Below are 23,443 nucleotides of genomic sequence, written 5' to 3' on the forward strand. Positions count from 1 at the left end.
CTTCTCAGGTCCTCCACACATTTTTAATCAGATTATTTGGGGTTTTTTGGTGCTGAGTTGTATAAGTTCTATATGTATTTTGAATATTAACCCCTTACAGATACATCATTTGCAGAAATCTTTCACTCAGTAGGGTTGCATTTTCATTTTGTTGATGGTTTCCTTCACTGTGCATAAGCTTTTTATTTTGATTTAGTTCCAGTAGTTTATTTTTGCTTCTGTTTCCCTTTACTGAAGAGACGTATCCATAAATATGTTGCTAAGGCTGATGTCAAAGAGATTACTGCCTGTGTTTTCTTTTAGAAATTTTATGGTTTCAGGTCTCATATTTAGGACTTTGATCTGTTTTGGGTTTATTTTTATGTATGGTGTGAGAAAGTGGTCCAGTTTTATTCTTTGGTGTGTAACTACCCAGTTTTCCCAGCACCGTTTATTGAAGAGACTGTCTTTTCCCCATTGTATATTCTTGCCTCCTTTTCCATAGATTAATTGAATGTAAAAGCATGGCTTTATTTCCAAGCACTCTATCCTATTCCATTAATCTGTTTTTTCACAAGTACCATATTCTTTAAGTTACAATAGCTTTATAGTATATCTTGAAATCGGGATTGTTCAGCTTTGTTCTTCTTTTTCAAGATTGCTTTGACTATTTGGGGTCTTTTGTAGTTTCGTGCAAATTTTAGTACCATTCTAATTCTGTGAAAAGCACTGTTGTTGTTTGGTAACGATTGCATTAAATGTTTAAATTGCTTTGGGTAGGATGGGCATTTTAACATTATTCTTCTTGTCCATGAGCATGGTACATTTTTCCATATGTTTGTATTGTCTTCAGTTTCTTGTTTAATTTCTTAAAATTTTCAGAGTATAGTTTTCCCCCCCTTGGTTAAATTTATTCCTAGGTATTTTTTTTCTTTTTGGTACATTTGTAAATGGTATTTTCTTAATTTCTACTTCATTATTAGTGTACAGAAACACAACAGATTTCTGTACATTAATTTTACATTTTGTAACTTTACTGAATTCACTTATTTTAATAGTTTTTTTTTATGGTCTTTAGGGTTTTCTATATATAGTATCTTGCCATCTCTAAAGAGTAACAATTTTATTTTCTCCTTACCAATTTGGATGCCTTTTATTTCTTGTCTGATTGCTGTGGCTAGGACTTCCAGTACTGTGTTGAATAAAAGTGATGAGAGTGAACATCCATATTTTATTCCTGATCTTAGAGGAAAAGCTTTCAGTTTTTCACTATTGAGTTTGATATTTGGTTGTGCATTGTTTCATAGATGGCCTTTATTACGTTGAGGTATGTTTCCCCTCAGCCCACTTTGTTGAGAGTTTTTATCATGAATGGATATTGCAGTTTGTCACATGGTTTTTCTGTATCTATTGAGATGATAATATGGTTTTCACCCTTCTTGTTAATGTGATGTATCACACATCCTTGCATCCCTGGAATAAATTCCACTTGATCGTGGTGAATGATCCTTTCATGTATTACTGAATTTGGTTTGCTAATGTTTTGTTGGGGATTTTTGTATCTGTCTATCAGGGATATTGGCCTGCAGTTTTCTTTTTCTGTAGTGTCTTTGTCTGGTTTTGGTAGCAGGCTAATGCTGGCCTCTTAAAATGAATTTGGAAGTTTTTCTTCCTCCTTTATTTTTTGAAATAGTTTGAGAAGAATAGGTATTAACTCTTCTTTCAGTATTTGGTAGAATTCACCTTTGAAGCCATCTGGCCCTGGACTTCTGTTTTTTGGGAGTTTTTTGATTACTGATTTAATTTCATTACTAGTAATAAGTCTGTTCGAATTTTGTTTCTTTGGATTCAGTTTTGGAAGATTGTATGTTTCTAGGAATTTGTTTCTTTTAGGTTGTCCAATTTGTTTGCATATAATTTTTTATAATCCTTTATATTTTTGTGGTGTTGGTTATTTCCACTCTTTCATTTCTGATTCTATTATTTGAGTTCTCTTGATGAGTTTGGCTACAGGTTTATCAATTCTGTTCATCCTTTCAAAGAACTATCTCTTGGTTTCATTGATCTTTTCTGTTATTTTTTTTTTTTTTGGTCTCAATTTCTGCTCTAATTTTTTTATTTACTTCTACTAACTTTGGGCTTTGTTCTTTTTTCTTGTTCCTTTAGGTGTAAGGTCAGATTGACATTTTTCTTATTTCTTGAGATAGGTCTGTATCACTGTAGACTTCTGTCTTAGAACTTCTTTTTCTGTGTTCCCAAAATTTTGGACTGCTGTGTTTCCATTTTCATTTGTCTCCAGGTATTATTTGATTTCCTCTTTGATTTCATCATCGACCCGTTGTTATTTAGTAGCATGTTGTATAGCTATCATGTGTTTGTGTTTTTTCCAGTTTTTTTTTCCTTTTAATGTATTTCTAGTTTCACATTGTGATGGTTGGGAAAGATGCTTGATATGAGTTTGGTGTTCTTAAATTTATTGAGACTTATTTTGTGGCCTTATGTGTGATCTGTCTTCGAGCATGTGCCATGTGCACTAGAAGGAAATGTGTGTTTTGCTCATTTTGGATGGAATGTTCTGTATCTTTTAGGTCTATTTGGTTTATGTATCATTCAGAGCCTCTGTTTCCTTGTTGTTTTTCTGTCTGGATGATCTATCAGTTGATGTGTTTGGGTTGTTAAAGTCCACTACTATTATTGTATATTATTACATTATTGTCATATTGTCCTTTTATGTTTGTTAATTGCTTTATGTATTTAGCTGCTCCTGTTTTGGGTGGATGGATATTTGCAATTGTTATATCCTCATTGGATTGATCCCTTTATTTTTATGTAATGCCTGCCTTTGTCTCTTATTAGAGCTTTGTTTTGAAGTCTATTTTGTTTAATATAAGTGTTTCTACCTGGCTTTTTTTTTCCTTCTGTTTGCATGGAATATCTTTTTCCATCCCTTCATTTTCAGTCTCTATGTGTCTTTAGGTCTGAAGTGAGTCTCCTATAGACAGCATATAGATGGGTCTTGGTTTTTTATTCACTCAGTCACCTATGTCTTTTAACTGGAGCATTTATTTAAACTTAAAGTAATTATTGGGACACCTGTGTGCTCAGTTTGGTTAAGTGTCTGCCCTTAGCTCAGGTCATGATCCCAGGGTCCTGGGATCAAGCCCTGTGAGGGGCTCCCTACTCAGTGGGCAGTCTCCTTCTCCCTCTGCCCCTCCCCCTAGTCATGCTCTCTCTCTTTTTCAAATAAATAAATAAATAAGATCTTTAAAGAAACTTGAAGTAATTATTGATAGATACGTACTTACTGCCATTTTGTTAATTGCTTTCTGGTTATTTTTGTAGTTCATCTCTGTTCCTTCTTTCCTTGCTCTCTTGTGGTTTAGTGGGGGTTTTTTGGTGTTATGCTTGGATTCTTTTCTCTTTATTTTTTTGTATATCTGTTACAGGTCTTTTATTTGTGGTTTCATGGTGTTCATTTGTAACATCCTGTTGTGTATTAGCAGTCTATATTAAGTTGGTGGTCACTTAAGTTTGAACACATTCTGGGAGCACAAAATTTTACTCCCCTTTCATCTTATGTATATGAGGTCATATTTTACATCTTTTTATTTTGTGTATTCCTTAATTTTTGTAGATATACTTGATTTCACCACCTTAGTGTTTTAACCTCCATACTGGTTTTTGAGAGATTAATCTACTATGTTCACTCTGTGTTTGCTCTTACCAGTGAGGTTTTTTTCTTTCATAATTTTCTTCTCGTTACATTCTTTTCTTTCCTCTTAAAGAATTCCCTTTAACAGTTCTCATAAGGCTGGTTTAGTGGGGATAAACTGCTTTAACTTTTATTTGTCCAGGAAACTCTGTTTCTCCTTCAAGATAGCCTTGCTGGGTAGAGTATTCTTGGTTGTAGGTGTTACCTTTCAGCACTTTGAATGTATCATGCCACTTTCTTCTGGCCTACAAAGTTTCTGTTGAAAAATCAACTGATAGCCTAATTGTCAGAGCTCCCAGTGTTAGGCTCTGCTGATTTTCAAAGCCAGGTATCATGAGGACTCATCTTTCCAGTGTAAATCTCCAGGGCTGGGGTTGACAGCTTTGGGGTCTGATCCTCTCCTTCATGTTTGTGATGTCCCTTCCTTTTGTGGTTAGTCACATTAGGGGTTTGGTTATTGACCTTGTCTCCACCCCCTTACCTTTTTTGATGTGGCCTTCTCTTTATGACTAGCTGTGGAAGATCTGTTCTGACAGTCTTCAGATTTTCAGAATTAGTTGTAGTAGATGTGGTTGTTGGTTTAGTGTGTCTGTGGGATGAGGTGAACTCAAGATCCTCCTACTCTGCCATTTACCCCCAAATTTTCTAAATTTATTCCTTTTAGTTAATAAAATTCTTTTCTTTTTAAGTTGAAAGAGTTTGAAGTCCTCCAAGTGGATAAGTGAGGTGTGTAGCATGAAGTGGCAAAGAGTTTATTCAGTGACTCAGTCACCGTGCACTAAGGTCAAGTTTCTAGGTAGTTTTGATTTTTAAACAGTTTGTTCGGGGTACAGACTGTTTATGTAACAAATCATCCCATCACTCAGTGGCTTAAAACAACAATAACTTTATTATTATTTCCCACAATTTTAGGGATCAACTGGGAACCCAAGTGGTTCTCACTTTCAGTGTCTTAATGCAACAGCAGTCATGTGGTACTTGAGGGAAGGGTCACCTCAGAAGCTTTGTCTACCACATACCTATTTGGAGGTTAATGGTGGCTCTCAGGTGGCACCTACACATGGCCTCTCCATGCACTGGCCTTTCTCAGACCCTGTTAATTTGGGTTCTGAAAACAAGTGTCTCGAGTCCCAGGCAGAAGCTGTATCACCTTTTATGACCTCATCCAAAAGTCATGTAGCATCAAGTCTGCTGTTGTCCAGAATAAAGGAGAAGGAACATTAGACCCCATCTCCTGTGGGAGAAGAATCAATGTCAAATTGAAGGGCATGTGGGATGGGAGGTAGTGTCATAGCCATCTTTGGAAAATATAATTTTTTTTCAGTTTTAAATTATTCATATGCTTAGCTATAAATTTTTAATTTATATGCACAATAGATTGTTAGCTGGACACAGAAAGAATAAATACTGACTTGGAAAATGAAAGAGCACAAAAACAGTAATTCTGCCAATTTACTTCAGGGTGATTTTCACCTGTTCTGTAAATTGAATTAATATGATTAAAAGTTTTACATAACATAGCAAGGTGATTTAATACAAAAAAAAAACCCTAAAAATAAAATATTCAGTTTGAACTCTTCAAGAAGTATATTCAGTTTGGCTTTCATTTATTAGAAATAAAGATTATCCACACCTTTAATGTTATAGTTACTTGTAAGGAGTGGCCTGAATCTTATCTTTTCCCTCATAAATACAATTTATAAAAAGAAACCAGTTGTTTTTTAATATATAAGGTAAGTACTAAAAATCATTCCAGAAAGCAGTTTTTCTTCTTGATGCCAAAGGAAATATTTATGTCATATTAGAGATTTTTTGAAAGATTACTCTTTTTCTTACCTAATTTTAAATTAATCCACCTGTATTATTTGTTAAATGGGGGAAAATAATGGTTTTTCTTCATATAGAATGAATAGTAAAGATTGCTTTAGAATGAAAATTTGTAATCTTTAATAGTCTGACCTCACTTTTTTTTAACAGCTTTGTTGTGTATCAGTATATACTTCATGTACCATACAATTCACATATTTAAAGTTTACGGTTCACTAACTATTTTTATTCAGAGTTACGCAGCTATCATCACAATCTAATTTTTGAACAGTTTCATTACCCTGAAAAGAAACCTCATACTCATTAACATTCAACTCCCTTTTCCTTTACACTTCCACCGCCCAGGCTTAGTCAACTCTTAATCTACGTTCTGTCTCTGTAGATTGGCCTGTTCTGGATATTTCATATAAGTGAAATCATGCAGTATGTGGGCTTTTGTGACTGGTTTCATTTACTGTATTGTTTTTATGGTTTATCCATGTTGTGGTATGTTTCTGTACTTCATTCCTTTTCATGGATGAACAATATTCCACTGCACAGATGATTATCCAGTCATCATTTGGTAGACATTTGGGTTGTTTACCCTTTTTTGGCTGTTATGAATAATGTTGCTGTGAATATTTGTGTACACATTTGTGTGGACATAGGTTTCATTTCTCTTGAGCATAAGACCTGCAAGTGGCATTTCTGGATCATACGGGAACTTGACATTTAACTTTCTGCAGAACTGCCAGTCTGTTTTACAAAGCAGCTGGATCATTTTGCATTTTCAGCCGCAGTATATGAAGGTTTCAGTTTCTTCACATCCTCCCCAGCATCTGTCCCTTTGATTATAGCCTCTTGGTAGATGTGGAATACTATCTCCTGGTTTTGATATGCATTTCTCTGTTGCAGGTTTCCCTGATGGCTGACATGTTGAGCATGTTTTCATGTGCTCGTTGGACATGTTACATCTCCTTGTCTAGTCGGATCCTTTGCCCATTTTTAAAATGGGTTGTCTTTTTATGTTTTGAGTTTTGAGAATTCTTTTATATATTCCAGGTACAAGTCTTTTATTAGACATAGGATTTATAAATATTTTCTCCCATTCTGTGAGTTGTCCATTCACTTTCTCAATGATGTTCTCTGAAGCGCAAAAAGTTTTTAATTTTTTGTCCACTTTACCTATCTTTTGTTATTTGTGTTTTGGGTATCTGTAAGAATTTTACAGTTTTAGTTCTTACATCTAGATCTAGAATCCGTTGTGAAATAATTTTTGTTTATGGTGTGATGGAAGAATCCAACTTGATTTTGATTCTTCCCATAGATAGTTGCCCCAGCACCTTTTGTTGAAAAATTGTTTTGCTTTGTTGAATTGTCTTGGTACCCTTGTTGACCATAAACATAGGGTTTATTTCTGGACTCTCAGGTCTCTTCCATTGACTGATGTTTTTATCTATGAGTTAGTAAGGATTGTCTTGATTACTTTAGCTTTTTAGTAAATTTTGAAATCAGGAAGTGGGATGTCTTCCAGCTTTGTTCATCTACAAATAAAGATAAGTCTATTTTTTTCTTTCTAATTTGGATGACTTTTGTTTCATTTTCTTGCCTAATTGTCCTTGCTAGAACCTCTAGTACAGTGTTTAAGCAGAAGTGGTAAAAGATGACATCCATATCTCACTGCTGATCAGTCTTTCAAGTGACTTAAAACTAGCTATAGGTTTCTCATAGATAACCTTTATTAGCCTGAGGAATTTCCCTGTTATTCCTGGTTTGCTGGGTGTTTTTAATCATAAAATAGTGTTAAATTTTGTCAAATGCTCCTTCTGTGTCTGTTGAGATGATCTTGTGGTGTTTGACCTTTATTTGATTGAGTTTCAGATGCTAAACCAACCTTGTATTCCTGGAATAAATCCTACTTGGTCATAGTGTATAATCTTTTTCACATGTTGCTAGATTGGGTTTGTTTGTATTTGTGTCCATATTCATAAGAGATACTGGTCTGTAGTTTTCTTTCTTGTGCTGTGTTTGTCGGGTTTTGGTTTTACGGTTATTCAGGCTTCATAGAATGAGTTGGGAAGTATTCTTTCTCCTGTTTTTGAAAGATTTTTATCAAGAATTATTATTCTTTTTTAAATGTTAGGTAGATTCATGAATGAAAGCATCTGGCTAGGGCTTTTCTTTGTGGAAAAAAATTATTTTTTTTAAAGATTATTTGTGACAGAGAGAGAGAGAGAGAGAGTGCACACACAAGCAGGGAGAGCAGGCAAAGTAGGCAAAGGGAGAGGCAGGTTCCCCACTGAGCAAGGAGCCAGATGCCGGACTCGATCTCAGGACTCTGGGATCATGACCTGAGCTTAACTGAGCCACCCAGGTGTCCCTCTTTGTGGAAATTTTAAAAAGAATTATTAATTCAGTCTCTTACTATAGATTTATTCAGATTTTCTTTCTTCTTAAATCATTTTCAGTAGTTTGTGTTTTGCTAATAATTTATCCATGTCATCTAAATTACCTGTACAGTTGTTCGTAGTATTCCTTTTTAATTATTTTTCTTTCCATCAGGTCAGTAGTCCCCTTTGTAATTCCTGATACTAGTATTTTGAGTCTTTTCTCTTTGTCAGTCTAGCTAAAGTTTTGTCCATTTTGTTGCTCCTTTCAAAGAATTAATGTTTGGTTTTGCTGATCCTTTCTCTTGTTTTTTTTTTTTTTTAATTCTCTATTTCATTAATTTCTGCTCTAACCTTTATTATTTTCCTCATTTTTTAGTTTGCTTTTCTTTTTCCCTCGTTTTAAGATAGAAGTCTAGGTTGTTGATTTGAGATCTTTTTTAGAGACGTAGGTGTTTATAGTGTAATTTTCCCTCTAAGCAGTGTCTCACTGCTTCCCATAAGTTTGGGTGTGTTGTATTTTTGTTTTTATTCATGTCAAATCATTTTATGATTTACCTATGATTTCTTTGACCCATGGTTATTTTGGAGCATGTTTTTTAACTTCCACATATTTGTGAATTTCCCAAATTGCCTTGTATTACTAACATATTTTCATTCCATTTTGGTGGAGAACAAATGTATGAGTTGAACCTTTTAAAATGTACTGATCTGCGTTTTGTGGCCTCACTTATGTTCTTTCTTAGAGAATGATCCATGTGCCCTGGAAAAGAATGTGTATTCTACCATTGTTGAGTGGAATGTTCTGTAGATAATCTGTTAGGTCTCCTTTGTGTTGAAATGTTCTGTTTCTTTTCTGATCCTGTGCCTGGTTGTTATTTTTATTATTGAAAGTTAGGTTTGGAAGTCTCCAGCCATTGTTGAATGGTATATTTCTCCCTTTAGTTCTCCCGGTTTTTGTTTTTATATTTGGGGGTTCTTTTGTAAGGTGGGGGTAAGAAGAGTTGTGGCTTTGGTATTGCCTGGGCTAGAGCTGCCCATGTATGGAGTGGGGGCTGGATGGAGGAAGGGAGCCCCAGAGTTTTCAGCTGGTCTTCACCTGGAATTGAGCACCTCGGGACTTGAGGGGTTGAGACATGCTAGCAGGCCTGTCACTTCCAGTGTGGGGAGAGAGGCAGCCATGTGTTCTTGGCTGCACCCACATGAAATGGATCACTTTTCACTCTGAGCTTCAGGGAAGAGGCTGTTGGGACAAAGGAAGGAACAGATTGTGGCTCAGATACCACAGACACTCACATTTCTTAGATTTTCTTTAATAAGTTTCTTCATTTGATATATATCCTGGACATTTTCTAGAGACTTTAAATGGTGGTTTTTGTTGTCATTTTTACCAGTTGTTTCACTGCGGAGAAGGTATGCATACCCTCATTCCAAAAGTTGTCTCAGTCTCGTTATTTGTATCATGAAATTGCTCCTTAATTATACAACGCTCCAAACTAATGCAGTTTTAGAAATCACTAAAGGTAGTTGTAAGATTATGTATTAAGAGAAAAAGGTTTGCATAAGTAAAAAGTTGTATACTAAGTATAAATGTATAAGCGAAATGTTCACTCCATGGCTTTCTAGTTTGGAACAAGAGAAATTTCTCTTGGACCAGGTACATTTGGGGGCCATTTGGTGATCTTGGTCTGATTTTAGATAAGTTTAGAACATTTTTATGAATTTCTCAATTTCTGTATAATTATCCACTACCTTTTATGAAAATGGTACTTCTTAAGAACAGTGAGTTCAGTGATGAGGCATTATTGTCCCTCCCCCTGTCAGAGCCATGGCATATGGTTATGCTCTGTCCAAGGGCACCTGGCTGAGGGATATGTTGAGGGGCTGAATTCCAACCTGTGCTGTGTTTATCATGGGGCAGGACTATGTGAATCCCGAGGTGTAGATAGCTTAATCCTAGTTCACACAAAGGTATTTTGTGGGCTTGCAGATATTTTTAAGGTACTGTCAGTGCCTGGGGGGAAGTAAGACATGAACACTAGAGACTATATACAGCCAGGGGCACCTGGGTGGCACAGTCATTTAAGCGTCCGACTCAGTTTCCGCTCAGCTCATGATCTTAGGGTTGGGAGATGGAGCCCCACACTGGGTTCCGTGCTCAGCATGAAATCTGCTCCAGATTCTCTCTCCCTCTCCCTCTATCCCTCCCTGCCATGTGCTCGTGCTCTCTCTCTCTCAAATAAATTAAAAAAAACAAAACAAAACATACATCCAAAAGATACCAAGCGCTGTGGGAACTCAGAGGGAAGGATTACTTCTTAGAGGGATGATGGAAAAAGCATTTAAGTGAGGAGGTGGCATTTGTTAGGCCTTGAAAGTGTAGACAGCATTTTAACAAATGGAAATGAGTGCAGGGGGCTTCTCAGGTGACTAGAATTAGTAGAAGCATGGAAATAGGAAAGTTCATGACATTTTTGGGTAACAAAGTGGTGATGTGTGTTGGTTTGTTTTTAACATTGGTGAATATGGGGGAGTACTGAGAAATGTGGCCGGAGAACAATCTGGATGAGGCCAGATTGTTCATTGTTAATGGTCTTGTATTTGTTAGTCTCAGGAGTTGATTCCAGAGATTTAGGTAACTGTGGGAATAGTTTTTGGTTTTGTTTTACTTTGTTAAAGGGAAATGAATAACTGGTTGAGAGCTGTGTTTTGGGAGAATTTGGCCACAGGATTAAAAAAAAGTATACAAGGTATTTCAACAGAAAGAATTCATTATAAATTTATACTAAAGAGAGACAATTTAGTATAAATAAGTAGTGTAAGGAATCTGTGAAATAGATGTTGAAGAGCTGGAAAAGCAAAGATCACCGAGGCATCCTAGAGCTAATCACTGCAGAAAGCAGCTACTACCCCTGTAGTTCTTCTAATCAATAAGAGAAAGATAACGGGGGCACCTGGGTGGCTTAGTCGGTTAAACATCTGCTTTCAGACCAGGTCATGATCTCCGGGTCCTGGGATCGAGCTCCGCATGGGGGGCTCCCTACTCAGTGGGGAGTCGCTTCTCCTTTTGCCCCTCCCCCTGCTCGTGCATGCTCTCTCTCAAATAAGTAAATTAATTAAAATCTTTCAAAAAAGAGAAAGACAAGAGTTTTAGTAGAAAAAGGACAAAACAAAGAATAGTCTTAGTAGGAAAAGGACAAAACAAAGAATTTGACTATATAAAGAAAAAATACAAATGGCCAATAAAACAATAATAAAAATAATAATCCTTTGAAGATTTGGGGAGAATAAGTATAATCACAATGGAAATGGAAATTGGTATAGTCTTTCTAGAGCATTTTTTCAGTATGTATCAAAAACCTTAAAAATAACTGAGAAGATATTCTGAGACAGGTAAGAAAGCAAGGATGGTTTTAGACAGAGATAAGTTAAATTGGTAAGAGCTCCTGTCTGACAGTTTTGCAGTCAGAGAAAAGCAGGTTATCTTGGTGTGATAGAACATTGCTGTGGCTACTGTAGACAATCAGCTGGCTTCCTATGAATGCAGTCAGCAGCAATGGCTTGCTTGCAGTTAGATAGCATAAATATATAAGCAGACTGTTTGGTTTCATGACTTTGTCCAGTAACACTTAAATAGCTTAAAAGTTAGTGGAAAGTTATTCAAGGGAATGCAAAGGGAAACCTGTGGAAGATTAGATGCAGGGAGATACTGACTTACTCTAGGGCGTAGCCTTGCTGATGGCCCAGGAGCAAGGAGAGTGAGGAACCTCAGAACCAGTAGATTTGACCAGAACCTAACAGGTACTCTTCCTTTCTGGGGCTGTCTGCAGTAGGGATTGCCAAGAGAAGTGTCAGCTCTCAGGATGACTAGAATTAATTCCAGGTCCTAGCTCTGATAAAGTATGGCTCCTGACACTGGGGATTCAGAGTTTCATTTGATCAGGCCTTGATTTGTACAGTGTCAACAGAATAACCTTCAGTTATAATAATCACATTTTTAACCATTTTGCATATGTCAGAATTAGTTTTATCAGCTACTTGAAAGGAGAAATTGTTTTTCTCTATAGTGTAGATTATGATTTTAAATTCCTGATAATTGTTTCTATCTCAGGAGGTTTCTATTCTAGACCAGTAGGCAGATACCAAATTATGTTTATAATTCTCTTCATAGGAAAACCTCCATTCTTACCAGAATCTTTTGACCGAATTCTTCTTGATGCACCATGCAGTGGAATGGGACAGAGACCAAACATGGCTTGTTCTTGGACTTTGAAAGAAGTGACATCGTATCAACCGTTACAGAGAAAACTCTTCACTGTGGTATGTGAGGATACTTTGATGTGAAAGAAAGTTGACCTTCATAGTTTGATGTTTCAAAGACCGAGGGCAATGTTCATAGCAGCGTTTTTCACAGTAACCAAAATGTGGAAACAGCCCATCAAGAGGTCCATCAACAGGTGAATGGATAAGCAAATTCTGCTACAACGTGAATGAACTTTGGAAACATTCTGCCAAGTGATAGAAGCCAGACACAGAAAGAAATATATTGTCTGTTTCCATTTATATAAGTTAACTAGAATAGGAGCATTGGTAGAGACAGAAAGTAGAATAGAGGTTACCAGAGGCTGGAGGGGTGGGAGAATGGGGATTTAGTGTTTCCTGGGTACAGAGTTTGAGTTTGGGAAGAGGAAGAGTTCTGGAGATGGGTGGTAGTGATGGTTGCATGCCAGTGTGAATGTACTTAATGCCACCCAGTTGTAAGCTTACAAGGGGTTACGATGGCAAATTTTATGTTATGTTTATTTTATCATACAAAAAAGGACAGAGAATACCTAGTTTTAAATACAAGAAGCTTTCATTTCTGTAGATCACTCTTTCATTTAAAAGCAGTAGCAGGATTTCCTCACAGACATTCAGTGACTTCCCAGTATTCTGATAATATCTTAAAGAAGCCCTCAAGCCGTTAACATCATAGTTAAGAACTGATGTGTAAGGAATGGGATATAAAATAAATTACTCTTTTTTTTATAGGGCTTATGGATCATCTTAGCATATGAGAAGCAGGAAGTCCAGGGGAGGGAAGCACAATGATGAGAAGGAGAAGGGACTATTCACTGTAGGATATAGAAGAACCGTAAAAACTTTGCCAATTTAACTGGTGTCTAGCATGTTTCAGGAGAAGCCCAAATAGAGCATTTGAGGATTTCTTTCAGGCTTGCACAAATGATTATGTGGATTTCACAGAACCTAGACAGCATTTGACCGAAGATGACGTTGTCATTTCCCCTCAGCCCTGTAATTATAAGTACATAAGCTTCAGCAATAATGGATGCACTGTAATTATTCAGTCTCTAAAGTTGTCTTCAAGTACATTTTTGCTTATCTGTCTAGTATCTCCTGTTATGCACAAAGGATGCACTGGTAGTAGATTATTTAACTATTTCTTCTTCTGTACTGTCTTCAAAGAACACAACCTGGAAGCGAACAGCAAAAAAAAGGAAGCTTTACTTATAGCCGAAACCCACTTTAACTTGAGAGTAAAATTAGGACACCGTTTCAGTAAACATTTATTATTTATTTTTTTAGAGAGAGACAGAGAGATTGGGGAGCAGGGGGGAGAGGTAGAGAAGGAGAAAGAAACTCAAGCAGACTCCACGCTGAGCACGGAGTCCGACATCTGAGATCACAACCTGAGCTGAAACCGAGAGTCAAACGCTTAACCAGCTGCACCAGCCAGGTGCCCCAGGACACTGTTATAAAAGACTGGGCTTTTTGGGATGCCTGGGTGGCTCAGTCGGTTAAGTGTCTGTCTTCAGCTCAAGTCCTGATCCCAGGGTCCTGAGATCGAGCCCCACATCGGGCTGCCTGCTCAGCAGAGAGCCTGCTTCTCCCTCTCCCTCTGCTGTTCCCCCTGCTTGTGCACGTGTGCGCTCTCTCTCTCTGTCTCTCACAAATGAGTAAAATCTTTAAAAAAAAAAAAAAATTTAAAAGACTGGGCTTTTTGTTCTTTTTAGGTCCAAGCAGAAAATTTTAAAAGGCTACTTAGTAGTTGCAGTGATTGCAATGAAGAGGAACAGCTGGCTGTGTACAAAAGAGACTTTAAAATATAGCAGGTTTGCCAGTTAGCACTGAGAGGCATTAGCTGAGAATGTGGACTTTATAATCACACACATCTTGTTTGGAGCTGTGCTTCTTCCACATAAGTGACTTTAGGTACATTGGTTTCCATATATGAGAAATGGGGATTATAAGTCTACCTAATAGGTTCACCTCATTGGCAGTAGTAACCATACCACATGGTTGTGAGTAAATTGAGAAAATCCATGTAAAATGCTTACAACAATAACTGGCACACAGTAACAGTTTAAATTTTGATCAGCCTACTCTAGTTAAAGCACAAATATACACTATATATGATAAAAACATACTATATGCAGTATATATAGTATACTATGTGTTATATAGTTTTACTTCTATATACTATGTAACGTGTGTGTGTGTGTGTGTGTATATAGTAGTATACTATGTATAGTATATATTTTAAAGATTTTCTTTAAATGTTTTTAAATATCTGGGACTTTGAAAAGATAAACTCTTAGGGGCGCCTGGGTGGCTCAGTCAGTTGAGCGTCTGCCTCTGGCTCAGGTCATGATCCCAGGGTCCTGGGATCAAGTCCCACGTTGGGTTCCCTGCTCCGTGGGGAGCCTGCTTCTCTGCTTGCCACTCCCCCTGCTCATGCACACTCTCTCTCTCTGTCTCTGACCAATATATAAATGAAAAAAAATGTTAAAAAAAGATAAACTCTTAGTTGGGAAAAACTCATTTTCTTATAATACCGGTTTCCTGATTCACTTACTTACTGGACAGATTTTCACTGAACACCTAACCATAACGTAATATATGCTATTCTGAGTATTATCAATATAGTAGTGAAAAAAATAACAATCTCTGACTTATTCATGGAGTGTCTATGCTAATTGGGGAGGAAAATAAGGTGAATTAGGTTATTAAGTATAGTAACAGAGCAGTAACCCTACGGAGCAAACTAAAGAAGGGAGGATAGGAGTGCTAGCTTTGAATGGTGGTAGTGTTACTTGGGACGGTCAGGTGCTGGAAAGGCGGCAGAGATCCAGAGACATTGTGAAGAAGCAGTGCAGAGAATTAGAGTTTCCAAGCTCGTGCGCCGCTTCTGAGGCGGGAATGTGCCGTGTGTACTCCAGGACAGCAAAGGCCAGTGTTGCTAAAGCAGAGTGAGCGAGATGTGTGAGGTGCGGTCAGAAGGGCAGCCAGAGGCCTGCTCTGGGTAGGGCCTGGGAAACCCCCGTAAGGACTTGGGCTTTGACTCCGAGTCATAAGTCAGGGCATTTGAAGGGTTTTGCGTGAAGTGACAAGTTTTTAAAAACACTGCTCGGGCAGCTGTATGGAGAAGAGGTTATAGGAGGGCAGACAAGAAAGCAGGTGGACTAAGAGGGAGGCTGCAGTAATCCAGGCCAAAGACAGTGGGGCTCGGACCAGGATGATAGCAGTGGAAGGAGCCAAATTCTGGATAGAATTTAAAGGAAGAGCCAGTAGAATTTGCCAATGGATGGGGAGTGTGAGAGAAAGGGAGGCATGAAAGATAGTATCAGGTTTGGGGCCTGAAAATAGCACATCTCTAATAGGTCTCGGAGGGAAGATAGGTGTTCACTTTGGGACCTGTTGAATTTGATAGCAGACATATGGAGAAGGCAAGTAAATACATGAGTACAGAGTTCAGAAAGGAGTATGGCTTAAAAAGTGTGCATGTGTGAGTTTTGGACACAAAAAGTGGTATCTAAAGCAGTGAAACTGAATGAATATTTTCGGGAAAGTCTTGGTTTAAATGGATTATAACAGCTCCAAGATAGTGAAATGTACCTAGTCTGGAACACTCTAATTAGAGAACAAATCTTGGTCATATGGAACATTTATCCCAAACACTTGAAAGGTGGTATCCTGTCGATCTAAAATCCCATAAAATGTTGCTTTTGCCTTGTGATACACAGAGTCTGATCATGTTTCTTTAGGCAGTTGAGCTGCTGAAGCCGGGGGGCGTGCTGGTTTATAGCACATGCACCATCACGCTGGCAGAAAACGAAGAACAGGTTGCCTGGGCCCTCAGAACATTTCCTTACCTTCAGCTTCAGCCCCAGGTAAGAATAATTTCAGTTTTCTCTGTGTAATCTGACAAATTACAGAAAGCTGAGTGTGGGGATAAACACAAGGTTGTTAGAGGAAGAACTATGTCAAGCAAAACTTCGGAAACAAATACTGCAGTAAACAAGAATGCTTCTCTAATGAGATCCGTTTTAGACTGTCCAGAGAGAATTTCCACATCCTAACAAAGTTTTTCTCTGTTTTCGTTCCTTGCCATTGTGTTAAAATGCCACAGAGCCCAAGTGTACTCGTGTTACATACTTCTTTCACTTGTGGCTCTTGTTTATCTTTTTTTTCCTAAAAAGTTGTTGGTTCTTTTCCCCTCCTATTCCTAGATTGTGCTGGTATGGAGTATGTTCACCATTTTTTCGCAAGTCACATCAGGGCTAGCCAAGGGGGGACAAATGGTTCAGTAATATTGCTTCCTTATGGCTTCTGACATAAAATATCTAACATTTAAAAAGCTTTCTTATACTTTATTTCACCTGTCTCAGTTTTTGTCAAAAGTATGACTATATTTTTAACCCATGATGTTTGGGATGAAGTGTAAACCTGTAATAATGCTCACATTCAGTTAGATACATTGAACATCTAACTTCAGTACCCTCCTATACAGAATTCTAGTTAGGTAATTGGAATGTATGAATAAAAAGCAATCCAGAGATGGTTTCTAGACTCAGAAAGGAAGGTAATTGCATTGTAGAGGAAAGGAAGACTTCAGAATTCACTTGAATTTTATGTGTGTGTGTGTACGTATGCATATACATTCAGTATATGGATATACACTCAATTATACCTAAAAGAGAAATTCCCCCCCCCATGGATTAATAAACAGTAGGTAATAATACATAAGTATTAAACATAACAATTATATTTAGGATTATGGATCTTGTGCAGTCGTGGTTCACACATATCACTCAATTCCTTATGATTCTGTATTCTAAACTAATTGACGCAGCCTTACTTTATCTCTAATATTTGTTCTAGTACATTCAAAAACAACAATAGGAATTTTTTATCATCCAGTTGGTATGGGTCAGAGAAAGTCACCTTTAGGTGCCTGAGGAACTCCCGTCAGCTTTGGGGAATGTGATAATAAAGCTGAATTTTATTGCTGTTATTGATAAAAATGCTCCACTTACCGAGTGACCACTATATGCCAGGCATACTACCACCTTATTAAATAAAGTCTTAGAACTGAGTATTTTATCTGTTTTATAGATGAGGAAACAGTTAAAGTTACTTAAGATCACACAGCAAAAATGTGGCAAGGCTGCAGTTTTTGATGAGCATTTGGGTCATAATAGATACTCAGTTATCAGATGACCATATATTACTACCCAGAAAAACTGCATGTCCATTCCACAGAGATACCATTTGTCTGTTTTTGGAATTGGTGGTACTTATACCTCAGTTTCGTCTTTTAACTTAAATTGTATGCAGGCACACTTACCAATGATAGGATGTTCACATCTTCTCATTTTCTCCAAACAGGAAGCACATATTGGAGGAGAAGGAATGGTGGGAGCTGGCCTCTCACTGGAACAATTGAAACAGCTGCAGCGATTTGGTCCATCTGTCGTGCCATTACGGGGCACTGACATTGATTCTCTCAGAGATGCCAGAATAGAAGACATGATTTGGCTGGCAAATAAGGATTGTATAGGGTTTTTTATTGCAAAATTCATAAAATGCAAAAGCACATAGATCCTTAGAAATAAAAATTCCAAACGTTTGCTGTATGGTTTTCTTTTTTCTTTTTCTTTTACCCAGCTGTTGTCGGGCCTGGTGATGGGTGGCATAGTTGCTAAGGAAGCAGAAAAGACCATCAGCAGTTGGACCAGGGACCAAGAGATTTGACCAAGAGATTAGTTCATGGAGGAAGTAGTTGGGGGTGGTATGAGATTATATTCTGTGTTTTTTAAGTAATTTTTTTCTTAAGGATTTAGCACAGTAAAAGGAAAAGGAGATGCCTATGGATATCTGGAGCAAATTTTCATTTGGGGTTTTGTGTTTTAATGTGTAAAGAATGTAAGTCATTTTTAATGTTAAAATTTGTGATTGTAACAAAGGAATAAAATGAGCAATAATTTAATTTGGTAAAAAATGTTCTTGAGTTCCTAAAGTGGTTCCCTAAGAATTCAGGGTATGGGAACTCTGTTTTCCATGTACCCATAACTGAGTTGAGCATTTTATCAGTTTTTCTGTTTACTATATGATAAATCAACTTTTTTTTTTAAGATTTATTGATTTGAGAGAAAGCGTGAGTGAGAGGGACTGAGGGAGAGGGAGAGAGAATCTCAAGCAGACTGTGCTGAGCACAGAGCACGACACTGGGCTCGATCTCACGACCCTGAGCTTGAAACCAAGAGTTGTATGCTTAACCAACTGAGCCATCCAGGTGCCCCTTAAATCAACTCTTTCAAATGAAGTCTAGATCTCTCCTAAATGGTAGTGTGCCTTTACCATGTTTACTTTTTTTCATGCTTTTAAAAACCTAAAACAAATACTTTCTTCACTCTGTACATTAAAATTATGAGAATATTCCACAATTTGGGTACCTTTCATCATCCATCGGAACATCTATTTATACAAGTTAATGTGATATGACTGGGGAGATGGAAAAAACCAGCTTCTGGTAGCTGGGAACTGGCTTGGCACTTACACTTTGGTGTTCTCTTGAACATAAATTCACTGAACACCAACACAGACAAAGCAACTGTGAATATAGTAGATCACAACAAAAAAAAGACCACTTCATAATCAAAATCTAGAATCCAACAAAAAACACAAACATCCCCTTAACTGCAGAAGTGACCAAACATCCCACTGTTAGCAGCCAACATGTGACTGCTTTTATTAAAAATTATAACCTTTGGCTTGCTTCATCCTACCGCTTTTTAGATAAGACATGTTAAAATACTCAATACCCAGCCCAGTTTAAAGGCTGTCTCATATAGTGTTAAATACATTTAAATGTTTTAACTTCCATTTGGATCACCCCCGAGTTTCTCAGCCTTGGGTATATAAATAAGGTGGACAATTGGGAACAATTCCCTAATAGTAGTTTCTTTTTTTTTGTCCTCCAAGGTTTCTATTAGGAATTTCTCCTGACTGTTGTGTCCATCAAGATGGCAAGGTCTTTTAGATCAGGTAAGATCTTTAGCAGGCCTCTTCTTTGAGGAAGCCTTTCTTGAACATCCTTTGCTGAGGTTGGCTTAGGCATTTCTGTCCTTCCATACACCCCTAGGAACCACTTCTACTGCCCTCATGGCACTGAACACACTCACTCTTAGTTTAATAGGCATGCTTCTTACCCCTCCCTTCCCCCAGGCCCCGGAAAGTCTCGGAGGCAGGAACCCTATCTTTTCTCTCACGGCTTTAGAGCAGATCATCAATACATGCTTATTCAATGAGGGATAAGGTATTTCAAGCTCCAAAAGATTCAAGTATGTGACTGACTTCTTCATGTCCCTCATTCTGCCTTTTTATCCAGTAGATGTTCTTGGACTAAAGAGAAGCACTGTTGACCTATGTAATTCCGTTTCTAGGGCTCCGCACATTTCTCCAAACTTTGTTTTAAAAAATGCACGTCTTCTCATGCTCTCTTCCAAGCCTTACATGCTCAGCTGAAAATCGTAGACAGGGAGACAAGCGGTAGACATGTAAACTGTTGATTGATACTGACAAATAGCAAAATACAAGCGATGCAGGCAAAACAAAAAAATACTTGCATATTAACAGGAGGACAAAGAATAATTTCAAAAATGTTGGCTTTGACAAAGACCTTTTCAGTGGGTTTCATTCCTTCCAAAAATAGGGCAAATTGGAAAATAAGACACAATCTTAAGGGACACGAAGTTAAGAAAAAGAATAAAAAGGGGAAAAATCTGGGAAATGTGGAGGAAAAGAATATATTCTCTCAACATATTTCAGGGTTAACATAGATATTTCTGTGAAACAAAAGAACTTCAATTTAACAGTGAGTACATTTTACTTCAAAACCCTGTGCCACATTTTACTTTGAATAGTAGGGTGAAGTACAAATATAATATAGCCAGAATTAAATAACTGGCCTAGAATCATCTAGTTACCTATTTTCTCTGTGTGACTCCTGATATATTACTAATAAGATGAGAGTATCCAAGACTATCAGCATTGTATCATTGAGCAAACGGGGGGATAAGAGTGAGGATTTGAATTTGTCATCAAGATGGCTCTTAATTTTAAGAATGAAGGAGGAATAAAAAAAAAAAGAATTGCCACACACAGTGAATTAAGGTGGGAGAAAGCTTACTCGACTCCTATTTTAAAAGATCTTTACCTTCTGTAAACTAGCATTTTATCAGACATAATGGGAAATCGCTAAAGTAACCTTAGGGATTAGCATTGCCCTTAAGATAGATGCTCCACCGTGGGAAGTGTTGAAAGTCTGACATATTCTCAACTTTAAGAACCATTCCTAAAACGGCAAGTAATACTACTACTGCTAATACACAGTGCAGAAAGCCAGCTCTTTATTTGTTTTATATGAATGACTTTAAACCAGATTTGTTGAACAGCTCAGTGTAGCTGACGGTGAATGTTTAACAGGAGTGCATAGCAGACCATGTTAAAAATGTGGCATTGTCCCAAAGTACAATATGACTAAGACATCCTACATTTAGCAGCACCTTTTTGTAACAGTAACTTAAATGAGCAGTAGGGAAAGAGCATAGGAAAAACTGAAATGGGTTTGACAAAACACAGAACTATTAAGAACAGTTCCACTTCCAGCATTTTCTAGGTTGACTACAAAGATCATGATTCTACAACTGAGTAGGTTAAGGTTAAGCCTTTGCTGAGTGAAAAGACTAATTTTACATTCCACAAGTCAGTAAAATCTCCCATTGCCCTTGGGATTATTTCTTCATTTACAAATTGAGTACACACTGTTCACACATATGCCTGCTATACAGTTTTCACGTACAGATGCTCAGTGTCAAATCCTGCAATATAGTTTTTTGAGGAATACTCTGATTTGGACTAATATGTTTCACAGTAAAGTGAAAAATTAAGAATCCAGGTAAAAAGTTTTAAAACTGGAATCTATTAGCATGACTCTTTGAGAGGGATTAGTGGTAGCAGCATGTAAGATAAATACCAGTTATACTTAAAGAGTTTTAAATATCCCAAAGTCATTAATTGGGATGCAAGTTTTCAGAAATATTTATACAAGTAACTTTAACTGGAATATGGTTTCCCAATGATATGAATATTTTACATCAAAAATGTATATATTATGACTACTGTTTTTATATTCAATAAATAAATTTGTCAACAGTACAGAGCTAATTAACAAAAAGATTAATTCTGAGGAAAATGTTCCTCCTATTAGCTGATAAGACCCTTCAAATGTGACTCATTTTTAAAACTGAGTTTTCTTGCAGGGGAAGGGAAATAAGGAGTTAAATGTGAAACAGTTTACTTAGAAAGGTCCCAGAATTTTTGGCAAGAACCTGGAATAATCAAAGAAGCAAAACAGAAATAGATTAACTTAACAAAATAATAATTTCATAACGTACAGATCCGAAGTTAGGCAATTATAGCTCGGCATTTTCCAGGGACAAACTTCAGGTGCTGGGTACTTGCACACCTAATACTGTCTTACCTGTCCAGTCATGACTGGACAAAACGTACACATAGCGACAAGGAGAAGGCGGTTTTAGCCTTTAGCATGACAACCACACTGTGAGCTGCTTACGGCGCTTTAATTGAGGCATGGAGAATAGTATCTTCTGGGTTCCCCTTCAGAGTAGATGTCTAATGGAGGAAGAGATTCTTAACATTTTGTTCACTTCAAGTCACCTCATTTTGCCCTGATTACTTCTGAAGAGCAGAAACTTTGGTTATAAGAAGCACTTCTAGGTTTTGATGGACAGCAAAACTGTTGGGAGTTGGCGGCAGGGAATGGAATGAAGGGGGAAACTGAAGGGAGATAAACAGCAGGAACCATAGGCAAGGTTAGAAAAGGAGGAGGTGGGAGAAGTTAGAAAAATTTATTTTCCCACGAAATAATTCTACAAGCTGTGTAAACATTTCTTACTGAAACAAATACTCAAACACACGAAGATTGTACATTTCCAGTGAAACACTCACAGTTAAAAGTTGCCTGTATTTCTCCTCTCTAGGAGCAAAAACAAGGAGCCAGCGGATGAATGCCTTCCTAGTCACCTTTGGCAGCAAGCTTCCTCACATTCCCTGACTGCTCAATGGATTCTCAAAGCAACACGTAGCACAATTAAATACAAAGCCAGGTGGGTAGAATTCTAAGTATATCGGTCTCGAGTCTTGAGCGCTCAGCTCCATCTCAGTCACTCTTACACACTCGTACACACAGACACACTTGCATACGGAGGTCCGGCTCGTAAACTCCAGTGCAGTGACATAAGACACTAGCTACTAAGAATGTGTGTGTCACAATCAGTGTGAACTGCATGGATTAGAACAACCTTTGGAGTTTGGTTATATTTATACCATAATTTATGGTCAAAATTATAAACTTACAAGGATGGTAAAACATTCAGCAATCAAACCTTTTCAAGTCAGGCAATCACACGTATTTACAGTATGTACAGCCTTTCTACTAGAATGGGGATAGGTGTCTAGACGATATTACAAATTTCCTGAAGGTGGGCATTTCTAGTCCCTGTAATTCATAAAGCAAATCTGCTGACTTGGCATTAAGACTCTAAAATAGTGTGATCAAACTGATATATATATATGTATATATATATTATATATATATAATTATCATAAGAAGGTGTTTGCAGAAATAACATTTACAAACTATACAGTACACAGTACTAGTACATAGAAAATAGATTCTAACTTTATGATCCCCTTTGTGTAAGGCAAGACTGAATCTGTCCCCAAATTTAGTCAGCCCGAGGTACAAGCAAGAGACAGTGGTCCATGGTTAAATGAATATGCAAATCAGGTACCTACATATTAAAAATCCGGAGAATCAAGAAATTCCACTTTTTACCTGGGCCAGTTCTGGCTTGCTGGATACATTAACTACAGTTTTGAAAACATCAACTATGTTTCTTAAAATTTAACTAATGCCACCTGGATGGCAACAGATTTTGTTCAAGTGGCAGCGATCCCAAACAGTTTTTGAAAAGTCCAGTATACAACCGGAGGTCTGCAGCCATACCAGGCAAATTTATGTAGCACTTACAAAAGAAAAAAAAAGTATATTAATACTCTCTATCATGCTATTGCTCTTCAAGCAACAGCAATACAAAGTGTACAGGACAGATCACATATGACTGCAGTGACCCCAAAGATTGAGTCTGAGGGGGGGTGGTATACAAGACTTAAAAAAAAAAAAACACACAAA

General features: G+C 37.3%; 1 protein-coding gene across 1 annotated transcript in view; it reads left to right on the plus strand.

The window, feature by feature from the left end:
- NSUN6 (NOP2/Sun RNA methyltransferase 6) overlaps positions 1 to 23,443 on the plus strand; it is a 65,437-nt gene that overhangs the window by 37,429 nt on the left and 4,565 nt on the right. Inside the window, exons 9-12 of the mRNA XM_088025795.1 lie at positions 12,056 to 12,204; positions 15,930 to 16,055; positions 17,554 to 19,212; positions 22,230 to 22,355. Of these exons, the coding sequence (XP_087881921.1) occupies positions 12,056 to 12,204; positions 15,930 to 16,055; positions 17,554 to 17,766 (488 nt within the window). The 3' untranslated portion in view covers positions 17,767 to 19,212; positions 22,230 to 22,355. The remainder of the gene's footprint in view (positions 1 to 12,055; positions 12,205 to 15,929; positions 16,056 to 17,553; positions 19,213 to 22,229; positions 22,356 to 23,443) is intronic.

The sequence above is a fragment of the Eumetopias jubatus genome, unplaced genomic scaffold (genome assembly GCF_037043125.1).
Source record: "Eumetopias jubatus isolate StellerSeaLion01/CBP00866 unplaced genomic scaffold, mEumJub1_p1.0 scaffold_8, whole genome shotgun sequence".
Lineage (NCBI taxonomy): Eukaryota > Metazoa > Chordata > Mammalia > Carnivora > Otariidae > Eumetopias > Eumetopias jubatus.